General features: G+C 40.0%; 1 protein-coding gene across 1 annotated transcript; it reads left to right on the top strand.

Annotated features, from left to right (window-relative positions):
* The first annotated feature begins 3,910 nt into the window (after nt 1–3,910).
* LOC118560112 (NT-3 growth factor receptor-like) lies at nt 3,911–13,779 on the top strand. Its single transcript, XM_036130835.1, is given in 6 exon segments — nt 3,911–3,915; nt 5,610–5,703; nt 5,792–5,964; nt 9,007–9,250; nt 12,451–12,609; nt 12,856–13,779. Coding segments are annotated over 6 exon segments (861 nt in total). The 3' UTR covers nt 13,042–13,779.
* Nucleotides 13,780–14,977: the final 1,198 nt, after the last annotated feature.

Genomic DNA, 14,977 nt, shown 5'->3' with positions numbered 1-14,977 from the left:
CTTGTACGACTGGGACTCGATATTCGAGCTGGACACAGATTTATGCTTAAAAGTATATAAGAATTTATTTATTTTTTTTTTTTAAACAGGCATGTCGAGGATAATGTATAGAGTATAGCAGACTACTCACAGCAGGAGATGACATTAGGAGAAAGCAGACCAGCACAATGGGCTAGCCTGGAATCATGATCAAACAGTCCAAGGCCATGTCCAGAATCATTAAGCTGATGAAGTGTACAGCAAGGGCAAAGCAAACAGGGAGAATCCAAACCTGAGGTTAGGCTCAAAACAGGCAATTAGACAAGGAATGCTGGAAGGTTAAACTCACAACGGCTTTCTGATGGTCTGCAGAGACAGACTGTGGGAGGCAGGTATAAAAATGCAAAGTCCCAGGTTGACACAGATGCAGATAATGAGCACAGAACAGCTGGATTGAGGTAAATTTGCTGGGCTATGGTTAGAGAGTGACAGACTGAAATAAACATGAATGGAGCTGAACAGAAATACAAGGACATAATCTGACCAACAAACACACACAAGACTCCAAGTAAAAATTAATGCAAGAATTAACTCAAAGGCAAAAATAGCAAAGAAAAACATCTTCCAAATCTAAACATGAAGATGTGACCTTATGCAAAACCCAAAGAGCAAAACTAATAACTGAATATGGGAAGAGCTATAGAACATGAATGGCAAAAGAAAACATTGGTTTTTTGCAAGCTCATTTCCATTACTTTTAAAACACTGCCTATAGCTGTCATTTCCCTCTGGGATTATTAAAGTATTTCTGATTCTGATATCTGATATCTGACTTCAGTATGAACTGTTTGCAGCTCCAAAATGACCTCACAAAAGACTTAGACTTAGACAAAATTTATTGTTATTTTGAATGCACAGTATGAATACAAAACGAAATTTCATTGCATACAGTTTACGACAATGTAATGAGATTGCAACTGAAATAAAATAACATTACAATATAGAGTGCAGGAGTGATAAGAATGTAACAATGCAGGAGAAAAAACAGTGTGCAGAAGAATATTCAACCATGTTTATAGTACAAAGATAATGGTGCAAAAAAGGCATTAATTTGAAAAGTTCAATGTTGGTAGTGCAAAATAATAATGGTGCAAAATGCAGTAAACATTTAGTTGTGTACTTTAAAATTTAAATGGGTTATAAAAGTTCAGCAATGTTGGTAGTGCAAAATAATCATACAAAATTGCTATATGGTTCAGTTCTGTGCATGTGTGATGCAGAGTCCAGTTTAGAGTTCAGCAGTTCAACAGTCCGATGGCAACAGGGAAAAAGCTTTTGTGTAACCTGGTGGTCCTGCAGCGGATGCTGCGGAACCTCTTCCCAGAGGGCAGCAGGGAGAACAGTCCATGGTGGGGGTGTGAGGGGTCCCTGATGATGTTATGGGCTCGGGACACGCAGCGCTGAGATGAAATGTCCTTAATGGAGGGGAGAGGAGCCCCGATGATCCCTTCTGCTGTCCTCACCACTCTCCTCACATTCTTCCAGTCGGAGGCGCTGCAGCCTCCACACCACACAGAGAGACAGCTTGTCAGAATGCTCTCTATGGTGCTTCTGTAGAAGGTCGTGAGGATGGGCGGGGGCAGGTGGGCTCTCCTCATCCTCCTCAGGAAGTACAGTTGTTTCTGTGCCCTCTTCACCAGTGACGTGGTGTTCACAGACCAGGTGAGGTTGTCCATGATGTGCACCCCCAGGAACTTGGTGCTGCTGACCACCTCCACAGCTGAGCTGTTGATGAGCAGTGGAGCGTGGTGAGGCTGGTTCTTCCTGAAGTCGACGATGATCTCCTTCGTCTTCTCCACGTTCAGGATCAGGCTGTTGTCTCTGCACCAGCCCACCAGCTGCTCCACCTCCTCTCTGTAGTCCTGGTCGTTGTCGTCTCTGATCAGGTCCACCACCGTTGTGTCGTCAGCAAACTTCACGATGTGATTGGTGGTGAACCTGGGGACGCAGTCGTGTGTCATCAGGGTGAACAGCAGGGGGCTCAGGACGCAGCCCTGAGGGGAGCCCGTGCTGAGGGTGATGACATCTGAGGTGTTCTGCCCGACCCGGACCGTCTGAGGTCTGTTGGTGAGGAAGTCTAGCAGCCAGTAGCGAAGGGGTGTGCTGAACATCTGACCTGGTCACTTGACCCGCAGAAAATCAGATTTGGCTCATGTTTTCCTGCAGTGTGAACCGGGCCTTTGACTTTCACTTTAAGAAATTTAACTTAGGCTATGTTCACACTGCAGGGAAGTGCAACTCAAATCTGATCTTTTGGCCCATATGCGACCCATATAATATTTTTCCAATTCTGATCTTTTCACCTAAAAAAAATCCAACTTGTGCCACTTCCATATATGGTCCTAATTAGGATACATATCAGATATTTTTCAAAGCATCCGCAGTCTGAACGGTCATGTCGCATTTTATCCATCTTTCACGTCACACTCCTTGCTCCAACTACACATCCAAACAAAGTAGTAGCAGGTGCAGGTGAGATGGCAGGCAGAATTAAGACAGAATTTGCAGGCAGGATCACACAGACCCGGAGTTGCAGGCAGTGACAGACCTGAACCTATGATGAAGTGTAGAAGATAAGTGAGAAATGAACATGAGCAGAGATTCTGAGTCCAGCAGGCTGACCACAGAGGAACTGGGAGTGTCAAGGCAGAATCGCACATGAGACAAGACAAGAGGTTTCTTGTAGGGATAGGTTGGCTGAGGCAGCAAAATATGCTGCTCTAACTCTGTGGGTCTTTTTATACAGCAGTAGACTGATTTTCCAGATTAGGTAAGATTCCTCTAGATTTTCCCTCCAACTTCCTAACGTTGTGTTTCAAAGAACGCAGGTCTAAATTAGCCCAGAGATCCAGCTTCCTGCGAATAATCACCTTCTTTTTCAAGGGGACTACGTTGTCTAATGCAGAACGGCAATGAGCAAGTAACACCATTAACAAAGGCATCAATTTGTGAATGAGCAATTGCTGCCATCTGCTTGGCATTTCTGTGATGCGGAGGACAGACCTCTAAGTCTGATATAGCATTATCTGATAAACATCTGCTTTAATGAAACCTTTTTTTTTTTGTGGTGGGGGGGTCTTAGTTAAGTTGAACTCAAAGGTTGTTAAAAATGGCCAAATAGGACAGGGTTGTAAGAAAATACTATTAATTATTTGCAATTAATGCCATATGTTAGTGCAAAGTAAAAAGTATGAAGACAGGAATATGTCGGTTTATGTACATTTGAGCAAAACCAATTGAATCTAGGATAGTTTTAAAGGCTACACTAAGGTTATCACATTCTGTGTCAACGTGGATGTTAAAATCACCCACTACAATAACCTTGTCAGTGTTTATCACCAAATCAGATAAGAAGTCTGACAACTGATCCAAAAACTGAGTGTAAGGGCCTGGTGGACGATACAAAACAACAAACAGAAGAGGTTTTATTGCTTTGCCGTTTGGATGTGGGAAACTGAGGGTTAAATGTTCAAAAGAAGGACTGTAGTTATTAAATTGGCCTAGGACTAATTAATAAATCAGAACTGAATGATGGTTGCCCCTCCTCCTCCTCTTCCCACAGATCTGGGAATGTGGAAATTTGAATAATTGGAGGGAGTTGACTCATTTATACTAACGTAGTCCTCTTGTAGCCAGGTAGCCTGATAATCAGATTGATAAATCAATCTGATTATCAGAAATCAATTCATTAACTAAACAAGTCTTTGGAGGGAGAGACCTTATATTTAATATACCAAATTTAATTGATTTATTTTTTGGTTCAAGGTGAGCCGTAGTGGAGTTGTATTAGATTTTTATGATTGTTCCTTTTAGATCAGTTTTTGATCTGTTAAGATTTGGCCGTGGGAAAGACACCGTCTCAATGGGGATAATGGGGTGGGTAACAGTACAGAAGCTGCAGAGAAGTGTGTTAAACTACTGTAGGGGCTAAGCCGATGCTTAAAGCCCCTGGAGTGTTTTTTAAGTGTATTTGCGTATTTGCCGGGGTGAGGTGGAAAACAGGAAATTTCCAGACGCTGTTCTTGCAGTTTAAAAGCCGATTTATTTCTCACTTTTTGCTTGCTTATAACAAAGATAATACAAAACGGCCAGCTTGTGTGGTGACAGAGCATTTCCGGCTCAAGCGTCAAAACCGATTTTCCTTTCGGGGTGAAACACACAACCATACACACATCATTTCCTTTCTTATATAGACTTTGTACATATTGGCTTCTACAACTATTATTCCACTTCCTGGTCTGGGACTCTGGGTTGTCAGCATTTAGGAGACTAATAAATTCCAGCCAGATTCCTAGAAAGAAGAGCTGCACCATCCAAAGTGGGATGGATGCCGTCTCTCCGGATCAGACCAGGTTTTACCCAGAAAGTTCTCCAGTTATCAATGTAGCCCACGTCGTTTTCTGGACACCACCTAGACAACCAGCGGTTGAATGACGACATGCGGCTAAACATGTCATCACTGGTCAGATCAGGCAGGGGACCAGAGAAAATTACATTCAGTTATTAGAATTCATGCAGTCATTGAGGCTTGACTTAGGTTCAGCAAAAAAAATTAAATTAAAAATATATTAACATGTATGGTGAAAGTAAACAATTCAAAAGTCCTGTATCATTAACTGATATGACTAGACTGTTGGAACACTTGGAGAAATCATATTCATTTCACTTGTGATGCCTCCACCTTTGCCCTTTGGTGGATATTTTTGATGGTCTAGTTCAGGGGTCACCAACATGGTGCCCGTAGGCACCAGGTGGCCCCCAGGACCACATGTGGTGCCCTCAAGCCTGTTCGAAAATAGCATAACCCTTCATTTTAATCATACTTGTATTTACAAAGATTTAAAAAGCATAAAAACATGTTCATATTACATGAAGTTAAGGTGAGCTGTAGTTCAAAGGGTTTGGAGGGTGGGCATTATAAACTCATTGCTTTTGCCAATACACCTTTTTAAGACTGTTTTTTGTTAATTATTCATGTTACCAGGACATATATTGTCATTTATTGTATACTTGTGTTTCTGAAAATAAAGAAATAAATAAAAAAAAGGTCAATACAGGAAGCCCTTCGGATGGCACAGTACCAATGAAGTAGCTCTCAATTTCAAAAAGGTTGGCGTTGGGCTTGCTGGTGGCGCAGCAGGTAGCGCGACCCATATACGGAGGGCCTTAGTCCTGGACGGCGGTCGACCCGGGTTCAAATCTGACCAGCGGTCCTTTGCCGCATAGCTCTCCCCCTCTTCCACCCCTCTTTCTGTCAGCCTACTTTCAATTAAAAAAAAGCGAGCCACTCTGGACTGATCTGTATGTCTGGTAAATTACTTCCAACTGGCATATTTATTTTAAGCACTTTAGTGCTTGTTTATTTATTATTTTTTTGTAATTTAATAAATCATGAACAATTCCATTTTAAAATGGCTTTAATTAAAGAGACAGCCAAATCAGGAAAATCAATCTGACATTATAAACCAATTATGTCAAAAAACAAATTTTTTAAATTCTTACTCAATTTCTTCTTTCTATCGTTCTGTCTCAGATGTTCAACATATTAACGTCGGGATATTATTTTGAAGAGGGGAGCTTGGTGAAGGTGCCTTTGGGAAGGTCTTCCTAGGCTGAATGTTACAACTTAAGCCAACCAAGGATAAAATGCTGGTCGCTGTGAAGGTAAGACGAATGTGCTTAAGTTTAAACCTCTAAATATTCACCATCATATTCAATATTTTAAATATTTCATGTCTCCTACTGCTTCCAGACTCTAAAGGACCCAACACTTGCAGCCAGGAAGGATTTCCAGCATGAGGCAGAGCTTCTGACCAACCTCCAGCATGAGCACATAGTCAAGTTTTACGGCGTGTGTGTGGATGGAGACCCTCTTATCATGGTTTTTGAGTACATGAAACATGGAGATCTTAATAAGTTTCTCAGGTAGGTGCTACTAACTTCAAATATTCTTTACATTATATTGCAATTTCACTCAATCTCAATATCTTTAATTTTTTTGACCATGTATTTAAGTGAGAAGTAACCTCATGGTTTCCAACATGTCATTACATCACAGTTTAGCCACTAAAAAAGACAAAATCATAGCAATGTATTCTTTTTTATAATGCTGGAATGAGATGATTGAAACAGGGGTTCAAAGACCCCTGTTAAAATGCCAGGTCATTAGGGTTAGGGTAACCTTTTCAAAACTCATTCTACATTCATCCTGTACAATTCAAGTTGAAACAAGAATAGAAAAACAGAAATATAAAAAACATGGCATAAAAAATAAAAAGTTCCAGTTTTATTTAAAGAGCACATCCTTAGTCTAATGTTGTGTGACAGCATCAATACAATATTTATAATACAACATGTATCCTAAATGACACAGTAAAGAAAATATGAAACTATGGAGACAGAAATAGTCAAGTGTCTGACAGTAACACTGAATGATCTGCACAAAATGGTAAATGGTAAATGGTAAATGGACTGAACTTATATAGCGCTTTTCCAGTCATGTTGACCACCCAAAGCGCTGTGGGTGGTCAACCCACAAGAACGGGTTGTGAAAAAGAAGTCTTCTGTAAGCTGCATATCTGGATTTAAAGGGATCCACAATTACATGTAACAATAGACTTTATTTGAGAAATATCTATTTTAGATGTAAAAACAATACAGTAAAAATAGTGCAAGCTGTTTAAGCTTTTATAAATTTAAAGGAAATATTGATACACGGACGTTGCCATGTTGTTTACACTGCAATGCATTCTGGGTAAATGACGTATGCCATGTCCTTTAGCATTTGCTCCGTCCAATCAAATGAGTAATGCTAAATCTTTTCAGCTTGAACAGGAGCATGTTGAAATGGGTAAAAACTATAATAATAATAATAATAATAATAATAATAATAATAATAATAATAATAATAATAATACACAGATTCTTGAAACTTTGGCAAAAACATGTCCCACTAAGAAAAGTGCTAATTCTGTTGTAAATAAATGAATAAAAAGAATCAAGGTTATAATCAGGGGGTCCTTTGCACATATGCAAGGTTCTTTTAAAGTTTTTTTATTTTTATTAATTGAATGATTGTTGGTAAAAATATACCAACAAAGTCAATCAAATCAGTTAATGATACAAAGTCTTCAGGAGAGAAGTATTGAGAGCACAAATGCGGGTCCTTCAGAAGATGGGTTCTTCCAACGGCTTTCCCCATTGCGCGCTTCTTTTTTTCATTGGGTAAAATGAAAATCAACAAGAGAGATCATATTTCTCCAATTTTAGCTTCCCTTCATTGGCTTCCTGTTAAATCAAGAATAGAATTTAAAATTCTCCTTCTAACGTATAAAGCCCTTAATAATCAAGCTCCATCATATATCAGAGCTCTGATTACCCCGTATGTTCCTAACAGAGCACTTCGCTCTCAGACTGCAGGTCTGCTGGTGGTTCCTAGAGTCTCTAAAAGTAGAATGGGAGGCAGATCCTTTAGCTATCAGGCTCCTCTCCTGTGGAACCAACTCCCAGTTTTGGTCCGTGAGGCAGACACCCCGTCTACTTTTAAGACTAATCTTAAAACTTTCCTTTGTGACAAAGCTTCTAGTCAGAGTGGCTCATGTTACTCTGAGCTACCTCTATAGTTATGCTGCTATAGGCTTAGGCTGCTGGAGGACATCAGGGTCTATTTCTCTCACTCTGCTGAATTCTCCTACTGTTCTCCAATTGGCATTGCTTGTTGTTATTTCATCTTTTTTATTCATAGTAAGTACACCTGGTCTGGCGTTCTGTTAACTGTGATATCACCCAGAGAAGACGGCTCACCCGCTACTACCATCTAATGTAGAACAGATTACTGGGTCAATGTGTGCTTCTGTGCTTTTTTGTCTCTCTTGTTGTGTCTCTGCTCTGTCTTCTGTAACCCCCAGTGGGTCGAGGCAGATGACCGTTCATACTGAGCCCGGTTCTGCTGGAGGTTTTTCCTTCCCGGGTGGTTTGGGTGGTTTTTCTTTCCACTCTCCCTGTGGCTCTATGCCCTTTCATGAGGAGTGAATGCTGCTCGTCAAGACTTGTCGCAATCTACTGGGTTTCCTTAGATAGGAAACTTTTTGACCAATCTGTATAATCTGATTGAATTTGACTTTGGAAAGTGCCTTGAGATGACATGTGTCATGAATTGGCCCTATATAAATAAAATGGAATTGAATTGAAAGCGATGAAGACTCACTTCACTTTTTTTGTTGGATTTTGTTTTGAAATTACAGCCAACAGCAATATCGTGTTGCATTGTAAACTTGGGTAATGTTAACCTTCCTGTGTTAAGGCTGTAGGTCCCAGTCCTGTAGGACCTAACCGGGTCATCAATCCAAGCATACATTGCCCAGGTGAAAAAATTGCGACCTCCATGAATGAAAAACATAAGAAAGGATATACAGTTTTTTGAAGTAATTAAATTTTTTACGTATCACAAACAGCAATTTTTAAGTTAATAGGAATATGACAACATTATATTAAGCCCAACATGTTCAAGTAATCATGGGTCCCTTTAAGAGTAGGGTTGCAACAAATTATTTTTATTAGATATTTACTCTTTTCTGTCTTTGAAAATAAATAAACTGAAAAACTAGAATCTTCCTCTTTGTAAGTCCATAACATATTCACATGGTTTTTGTTCTATTTGGTTTTGGTTTGAAAACCCATAGGTATTACATGATAATGTGAATTAATCAAAAACCTAATATCACTATGGACAATTTTTTATTTGAATGTAAGAGGAATCTTTTTGTTGATTTGCTTAAAATAAATACATATTTAGAGTATCTGGGCATTTTACAAAATTTATAGATTTGTATTACCTTCTAAAAATGTTCTACAAATTCTGAGACAGTTTCTGTGAAACCAATACATTTGATCAGTGCTTCAAAAGTATTCAGTAAAGTAAGAACCAAACATACACCAGGGTATTTAAACCTGACACTGTCTTCTCAGAGCCCATGGACCAGATGCCACAATCCTGGTTGACGGGCTTCCTCTTCAGACCAACGGGGAGCTGGGTTTGTCCCAGATGCTTCACATAGCGAGTCAAATCGCAGGTGGGATGATCTACTTGGCATCCCAACACTTTGTCCACCGTGATCTTGCAACAAGAAATTGCTTGGTGGGGAATGGCCTTCTGGTGAAAATAGGAGACTTTGGCATGTCCAGAGACATTTACAGCACAGATTATTACAGGGTAAGAAACACATCTGTCTATTCACACATACCACAACTTTCTCTGTTATTTTCATTAAATAATCTAAAATAAAAGTGCCTGTAAATAAAAAATGCTGTCGTAAAGGTGTCTTGTAAAACCGACCAATTTAACATGCATAATTGAATGACAAAGTCAAAATAGTCAAGTCAAAATATGACATTATAAATTTTCATATGAAAAGAAATGTTCCAATATTGTCATTATGTGTTACCATACTGAAATCTTTAATGATACAGACACCATCTCAGAATGCCCACAGATTATAAATAACAGACAGGCACAACAAGACATAATCTTTCCAAACGTGTTGTCCATAAATGAGTTGATTGCCTTGGCCAACAAGTTTAAAGCATGCAAATAATCCTTAGCATCTAATAAGGCTAATTTTCGCAGTCAAAAGGTCAGACAGCAGTCCCTTTACAGACGACATAGATTATTGTGCAGTTGTATGAGTGTATCACAGGAATGTTCCATCATTTGATTCACTCGTGCACACAGGAAAAGACTGTGCAATAAATTTAGACTTTCAAGTTTCAGACCTGTGCAATTTGCCTGGATGTCCAAACAGACATTACCTGAGAAACTGAAGTGTGCTAATAGACATTAGCATGTGAGAGCCAGTGTAAATAACTCTCATCAAGTCAGGACGTGGAAACAGTTTGTAACATGTAACAGCCTATGAACTAGGCTGTTAGTTTATTTATTATCAGCAAGGGGCGATAGCCCTCACAGCTTTGGGAAAGATTTTATCTTTATAAAAGTTTATGAGCAGTTGAGTAAAAAGTCCAGACTGTTTCTGTTTCCTGAGAAAAAAGAGCTGTTGTTGGGCCTTCTTCACCAGGTGGAAAGCATTCACAGTCCAGAAGAGGTCAGAGGAAATTTTGATACCCTAACTTTATGCTGTCCATATGCTCTACCATGCAGAGAAGAGCATGTTCAGTCTTCCTTGACCTCCTGTAGTCCACTATAACCTCTTTATTGGTGTTTAGGATTAGGCTATTCCTGAAGCACCACTGTGTCTGATTGTGGAGCTCCTCTCTGTAGTGGGTCACATTGTTGTTGGATATGAGACCCACCAGCGTGGTGTCATCCGCGAACCTCACAACCATGTTTGTGGGGTGGATAGCAGAGCAGTTGAGTGTGAACAGGGGGGAAGAGAGCAGGGCTGAGGATACAACCCTGCTGCATGGCAGTGTTGAGGATCAGTGGTGCAGACGTGCGTTTTCATACCCTCACCACTGGGGCCTGTTAGTGAGAAAGTCACTGAACCAGGAGCAGAGTGGTGGCGCTAATACCAGGTTGTGGAGCTTCAGAGCCAGCATATCTGGGAGCACAACGTTGACAGCTGAGCTGAAGTCCACAAATAGCATTCTAACATAGGTGTTTGGATGCTGCAGATGAGATAGAGCCCCATGAAGTGCTATTGAGACAGCATCCTCTGCGTAGCGATTCCCCCTGTAGGAATCCATTCCAGGCCAATGGGGATGGCACCCTTGATGTATTTCAGGAGGATCCTCTCAAAGCACTCCATGATGACTGGGGTCAGGGCAACAAGACGGTAGTCATTGAGGCAAGTGATGGTTGTTGTTTTTTTGGGCAGAGGTACAATGATGGAGGATTTCAGCCAGGCAGGGACCATAGAGAGCTGCAGGAAGAGGTTGAATATGTCCAGAAAAAGTCCTGCAAGTTGTTCAGGATATGATTTTAGCCCCAGACCTGAGACCATGTCTGAACCTGCAGCCTTGTTGATGTTGACTTTCTTTAAGGTGGAGGTCTTGGTGCTGATGTAGTATAAGAGGCTGATGCTACGCCTCTGTCTGCGAAAGATGCTCAGGCCTCTGCTGCTTGGAGAGTTAAAGCATGAAATGGTGTTTAAGAGAGCTGGGTTGCTGCTGAACAGCTCGCCACTGTGCTTATAGTCCATGATGGTCCTGATGCCTCTCCACGTTATGTGGGTTGTTGCTGTTGAAATGTTCCTCAATGTGCTGCATGTACCTGTGCTTTGCCTTCTTGATGTGCTGTAGGCCAGTCTGTCTCCTGATCTGAATGCTGGGACTGCATTGTGCTATGTACCCATGGTTTCTGGTTAAGAAACATTCTTATTGTCTTTAAGGGTAGGACAGCACCAGTGCAAAGTCAATATAGACAGCACAGATGATGTAACAGTTAACCGTAAGGGGGTGATACAAGCACAGGTCTTCATACAGTGATGCCTTTACACAAAATAAGCACAAATATGAATGTATTCATTTAAGCAGTTGAACTTTACAGTTAATATGAACGAGCCAATAAATTCTCCAGCTACACTAAACTGCTAACTTCACTACTGAATGGACTAAATAATAACTTAGAGTAAAATGGAAAAATTGATACATTATTTCCTGGTGAACATACTGAAAAATTAGCAATTCTGAGACCAGAAATTTAGGAATAAATTGGCAAAGAAATTGATCTAACAATCACCACCACCACCATCACCCATCCCCTCCCCTTCTGGCCAGTTTCTTCCTAGGCACTGCAAACATTTTCTTGAAATGAATGCATTCGTCCGTGATAATCTGCCAAAATGATTTGCATATTTGCAAAGGATAAATACACAGCAGAACTGCACCACTTTTTAAAAGGAAAATGTCTGGTGAAGAAGTAAGAACTCATAACTTTATAATGTTAGTAAGAGAACATTTTGATCCGCTGGTCGTGCTCGTCGGCATGTTGCTTACACGCTGCACTGCTCTGACGGTGGCATTTTATGAGGAGGGATGATATGCCCTGAGTGGCAGCTGTTCACATGGACATACATGCACATAGGGCTGGCTCAGCTTTGTAAGTAGGAGAACGGCACAGAGAGATTATGTGTGCCGTCATACCATATTACATCTAAAAAGATATCTTTAGTTCTTCACATCACTATTTTTTAGTTCTTTCTATCTAAAATAATGAAACTTAGCTTATTACGGTCCATCTTTCTTTTACTTTATTTTTTTCAAAGTGAGTTTAAGAAGAGGAATTTCAAGTCTGGCTTAGGCCAATGATTGAAAACCAGTAAATGCATGGCATAATGTGTAGCCAAGCTACACGATTATTATTACTTTTGAGCTTAGCTTTGAGTTCTGAAAATACCTAAAAACAACAATATTCTTCAGGTTCATATTTTGACCCAATGCCTCTTTCTTATTTAGGTTGGAGGTCATACCATGCTTCCTATTCGTTGGATGCCCCCAGAGAGCATCATGTACAGGAAATTCACCACAGAGAGTGATGTGTGGAGCTTTGGAGTTATTCTGTGGGAGATCTTCACATATGGCAAACAGCCATGGTTTCAGCTAGCCAACAATGAGGTACAGCCTATGTATTTATATTGGATACGGTATAATATAAAATGGTTAATCTATTCAACCCTTTTTAGATTTATAATTAATTGTCAGATACATCAAGATTTTTATTTTAACATGTCCAATTAGTGTTCATGAGTGCATGTACTCAAGTAATCTCAGAGGGGTACACTTCTGAAAATTCATAATGGCCTTTATGTTTGGCTTTTTGCATTTGTTGTATTTTTAACCAAAGTTTTTGTTCCTTTTCAGGTTATTGAATGCATTACTCAGGGCAGGGTATTAGAGCGCCCAAGAACCTGTCCAAAGGAAGTCTATGATATCATGCTGGGCTGCTGGCAAAGGGAGCCACAACAGCGCCTCATTATTAAGGAGATTCAAAAGAAGCTTTTGGCGCTGATGAAATCCACACCTGTGTATCTGGATATATTAGGATAAGAACAGATACCAATGTGAAGAAATCAGATGCACTGGGACAGAACTCTTGCACAATCAAGCCATCATGTGCAATGGGATAGAGAATCAAATCTACACTACATCTGCTTTATTTATTGGAAGCAATGGAAAGAAGTAACTTAAATGGGGTGGGAATTTAGTGAACCAAAAAGAACTTGAAAACACTGACTCATAACATAGATCTTGTAGATTTTTTTTACATAAATTGAAAAAGTAAGGCTCATTCAGAACTATGAATTCTGTCAAACTGGAGGTAAGCCTGTGAATATTGTCCTAGTCCAAATTTTTATCTTTTCGTATAAATTGATCAGCTCACACCATATAGATCATTGCAGCACTGCTTTTCAGTTCTGACCTACAGTAGTAATTTTTGTAGTTTGCTGGTATGTGAGCTATGTAATCATAAATGTTAACGTGTGACCAATTTTTGTTGTATTTCGTCCACAATATTCAAGTATTTTGTCATTTCATATACATGTCATAAAAAGACTACATGCATTAAAATAAAACAAGGTTCCTCTTCAGTCTGGTGGTTGCATAGGTTCACAAAGGCTAGCTGCATTGTTGGCTGAAGAATTAAGTTTTTACCTTCATGTAATGATTCATCGATGCCAGGAAGGTAGCCAGCATGTCTGCAGGTTAAGGGTGATGTCTCATAAGAAAATGTCTTTTTGAATCTCCCCATAAAAAGTTTGCCAATAAAGAAAGGTGAGACCCTGGTATAATTCAATGTTTTATGTTCATAACACAAAAGTCAACACTGAACAAAGATAGAGCGGTGTGCAACTTTAAATGGCTGACCGCATGCCTGAGAACAAAGGTTTGTGTGTGACTTACACTTGGTTGTCAATTAAGCCCATTGACCAAGGAAGCTCCTAGCAAGGAGGGATGCACTGACATCATTACATCACTGTTCTGGCTCTCAGTACATATTCGCACAGACTTCTCTAAGCAGTGTCAGTCATGGGTCCAAAAGAAAAAAGAAAAAAAACAACTAGCCATTGATAATAGCTATGCTTTTTTATTCCTTACCTTTTTTTCTTCTTGTTATGATGCGGTCGAATCCGGTTACTCAAAAACATGCAGGGTTTCCGCAGGGCATTAAAAGTAATTAAATACATTTTTTTTAAATTAAGGCCTTAATTGGCAATAAAAGTCATTACATGTGATTACCTGTGGCATTAAAAATGCCTTTTTTTTCTAAAAAAAAAATGCGGTCATAAAAACAGTTTCTTCAGATATATTATCAGATATAACTAATTCCGCGTGTTTGCGCTGAACTGCTTCCGGTTGATCGTAAAGCCGTATGTTTTTACAATGTTGGGGAAGAAGCTCGAGGCGGAGAAAGAGCTAGAGAATGGGAAACTGCAAATTTCAAAAAAGTGGATGGAAAACGAGGAATTCGGGACATGGCTGCAGCCTGTCAACGGTAAAGATGACGAAGGATTTTGCCGTGTTTGTAAAAAAAAATAATTAAGCTGCACAATGGGTGTCAATGCTTCACGATCTCACATGAAGTCAGACAGTGTAGTCCAGGGTGTACGCGGGTATACGGCGTATCGCCACTTATTATTCAGTCAGAATTACGTATAGCCACTTCTGCAGCGATATCTGTGTCTTTTGTTTGAGCGCGCAGTGAGACAGGTATTCAGCGTTTAAACGCCACGTGCGCGCTCAACTCTGATAAACTCTTCTCAACCCACTATGCTGTGACCTGCTGCTTCCACGCTCAACATCAGCTGTGCGCGGCTCGCTGCTGGATTCTGTCTGTGTGCTCGTGACTTCAAAAACTCCACCTCACCGGCCAATCACAGACAGGTTTCTTTCCATCCAATCAGAGCAGGGCTTGCAAATTCTGCAATTTTCAGATGGATTAAATGAAAATGCTGCAGCTTTTGGCAGAAATTACTAAACATAA

Source organism: Fundulus heteroclitus, unplaced genomic scaffold (genome assembly GCF_011125445.2).
Source record: "Fundulus heteroclitus isolate FHET01 unplaced genomic scaffold, MU-UCD_Fhet_4.1 scaffold_39, whole genome shotgun sequence".
Taxonomy (NCBI): Eukaryota; Metazoa; Chordata; class Actinopteri; order Cyprinodontiformes; family Fundulidae; genus Fundulus; species Fundulus heteroclitus.
The sequence above is the reverse complement of the archived record's forward strand: the minus strand, read 5'-3'. Positions and strand labels throughout refer to the sequence as shown.